General features: G+C 33.0%; 1 protein-coding gene across 1 annotated transcript; it reads right to left on the bottom strand.

The window, feature by feature from the left end:
* Positions 1–271: 271 nt before the first annotated feature.
* LOC131610212 (UDP-glycosyltransferase 73C6-like) lies at positions 272–1,987 on the bottom strand. The gene has a single exon (XM_058882102.1). It carries the CDS (start codon positions 1,945–1,947, stop codon positions 457–459), a length of 1,491 nt encoding a protein of 496 aa, XP_058738085.1. The 5' UTR covers positions 1,948–1,987; the 3' UTR covers positions 272–456.
* Between the last annotated feature and the right edge of the window lie 382 nt (positions 1,988–2,369).

The following is a 2,369-nucleotide window of genomic DNA, read 5'->3' as shown; positions in this document are numbered from 1 at the left end:
AAAAGGAGAATGTTTTATTTAAAAATTCAACGCAATATTAACGACACTTATAATAAAAAGCGCTATTTTTTTATCTTTTATGTCTGCTAAATGTCGAGCTTCTAACTTTCTAATATAGGAAAAACATTATGCTGAGTCAATCTAACAGCAATAATCATAAGCTGATTAACTCTAGCAGAAAGTTAACAAATGACCATGGAATCAAGTGGAGCTAGTGCAACATAGCATAACTTGTGTAGAAAGGCATTGGAACTAGAGATGAATCAAGAGATAGTTGTAAGCTACTATATTGATCTTCATATTTCCATTTATGTTTGTAAAGCAAGTTTATTACATTCCTTCGTAATTTCATGATAAAAACATACATACAAGGAACACCTTGTTTTTAGACAATTTTCATTTTTTCTGAGAAAAAAATTATGACATCAAAAGGACAAATGTTATAATTTGCATGTCTCAGCTTTGGTGTTTTGATTGTAGCTGAATGATATCTTGAATAAGCAAAGTAATATCAAGATAAGAAAATCCACCTTTCTCAACAGCTTTCTTAGCAATCTCACTTAATTCACTTACCCTTTCTCTTCTCTCTTTACTTTCTTGATCTTCCTCATCCATCACCCTACATAATGCCTCCTTAATACTTTCCTTCTTCACAACAACCCCTATCTTTTCTTCCTCACCAAACTGCATTACAACCTTAACATCAAGACTCACTCCAATCTTCAAAACTTGAGTCACAAGCTTCTCATTCAAAAACTGGTCAGCAAATAATGGCCAAGTTACCATTGGCACACCAAAACTTATCCCTTCAAGTATTGAATTCCAACCACAATGTGTTAAGAATCCACCAATTGAAGGATGAGATAATATCACCACTTGTGGGGCCCACCCTCTTATTATGAGGCCTCTCCCTTTGTTCCTTTCCTCAAACTTCTCATCAACAATCCACTTTTCCAACTCTTGAGTTTTATTAACTCCATCCCTAGTAACCCAAATAAATGGTATTGATGTTTCTTCCAATCCCAAAGCCAATTCAATAAGTTGTGAAGAAACTAAGTTGCATAAACTTCCAAGACAAACATAAACAACAGAATTTGGTTTATGCAAATCTAGAAACTTTAAACAATTATCTTCACTTATTGAAGCTATGTTACCTCTTTCAGCCTTATCCAAACCATCTTTGTTGCATAGTGAAACAGGACCAACACACCAAACCTTATCATTTCTTTCCTTTTTATAACCATTCACGTATTCTTTCTCTAGTTCTTCAAAAGTGTTTATGATTTCACCATATGATTTCATTTCAGCTTCATTCATTTTTCCAACAAACTCATTAAGGTGTTGTTCTTCCTCAATAGCTACTGGTATTTGCTCTTTCGTGACTTGAATGTTGTCAGGTATGCCAGGAACAGTGAAATACTCAGAATCAGAATTTACGCTTTCAAGAATCTTTGAAGAGTGTACCTTGAGAGTGCAATGAAGACAGAAGCAAGAGAAGCCATGGAATGAAATCCTTGGAATTTGATGTTTTTCAGCTATTTGAGAAGTCCAAGTAATGCAAAAATCAGAGATAATACAGTTTGGTTTTGGGGACAGTTTATCAAAAAGTTCCTCTGCTGGTTTGTGGAGCAAGGAAACTGCATGGAAGAGATTGTACATGGTGTCTTTTGAAATAGTAACCATGTCAAAATTCTCGCAACCATCTGGTAATCCAACTTGTTTTGATGGAAAACTTAGGGTTAGAAGATTGATTTGAAGACCAGAAGAAACAGCACGAGAAAGAACAGAAGTAAAACGTGATGCATTTTTAGGTGTAGTGAAAATGGTAACAATGACACCATGTTGTGCTAATAGTTTAGCTATGTCTATCATTGGAATAAGGTGGCCTTGTGCTATGAAAGGAAATAAAACGAAGTGTGGAACAGTAATGTTTTCTTGCAAAACCATGGTTTAGAAATTAAGTGATTATTGCTTCAACTATATCGATATCACTTTGCTTTATAAAGATGATACTCCTCCTCCTTGTTGGGAAAGCAAGAAAACAAAATTAAAATCTATGCTTACGCGGATGAAGCATGCTCACAAAAAGAACAAGATAAATAAAATATATTTTAAGGTTAGTATTTTATTAGTCAATTTACAACTCTTTATCATAATAAAAATATCATTTATTTCATTCAATTGTAAATTTTAAGGAAAAAAATTGTAAACTTTTTAAACTTAAATTACAAAATTTTAAAGAGAAATTTTTAATTCGTCATTTATATATCTTAATCTTAATCTTAATATATATAAATGGAAGGTTGTCATGATGGCAACCCTAGCCAAGTGTCATCATGAATCATGATAGCCATTCTTAACAAAAATCC

Source organism: Vicia villosa, linkage group LG6 (genome assembly GCF_029867415.1).
Source record: "Vicia villosa cultivar HV-30 ecotype Madison, WI linkage group LG6, Vvil1.0, whole genome shotgun sequence".
NCBI lineage: Eukaryota > Viridiplantae > Streptophyta > Magnoliopsida > Fabales > Fabaceae > Vicia > Vicia villosa.
Note: the sequence above shows the minus strand (reverse complement) of the source record. Positions and strands in the feature narration are given on the sequence as shown.

Bases quoted from the DNA above. Each gene is read 5' to 3' on its own strand.
- LOC131610212 (XM_058882102.1), bottom strand. From the start codon at position 1,947: ATGGTTTTGCAAGAAAACATTACTGTTCCACACTTCGTTTTATTTCCT.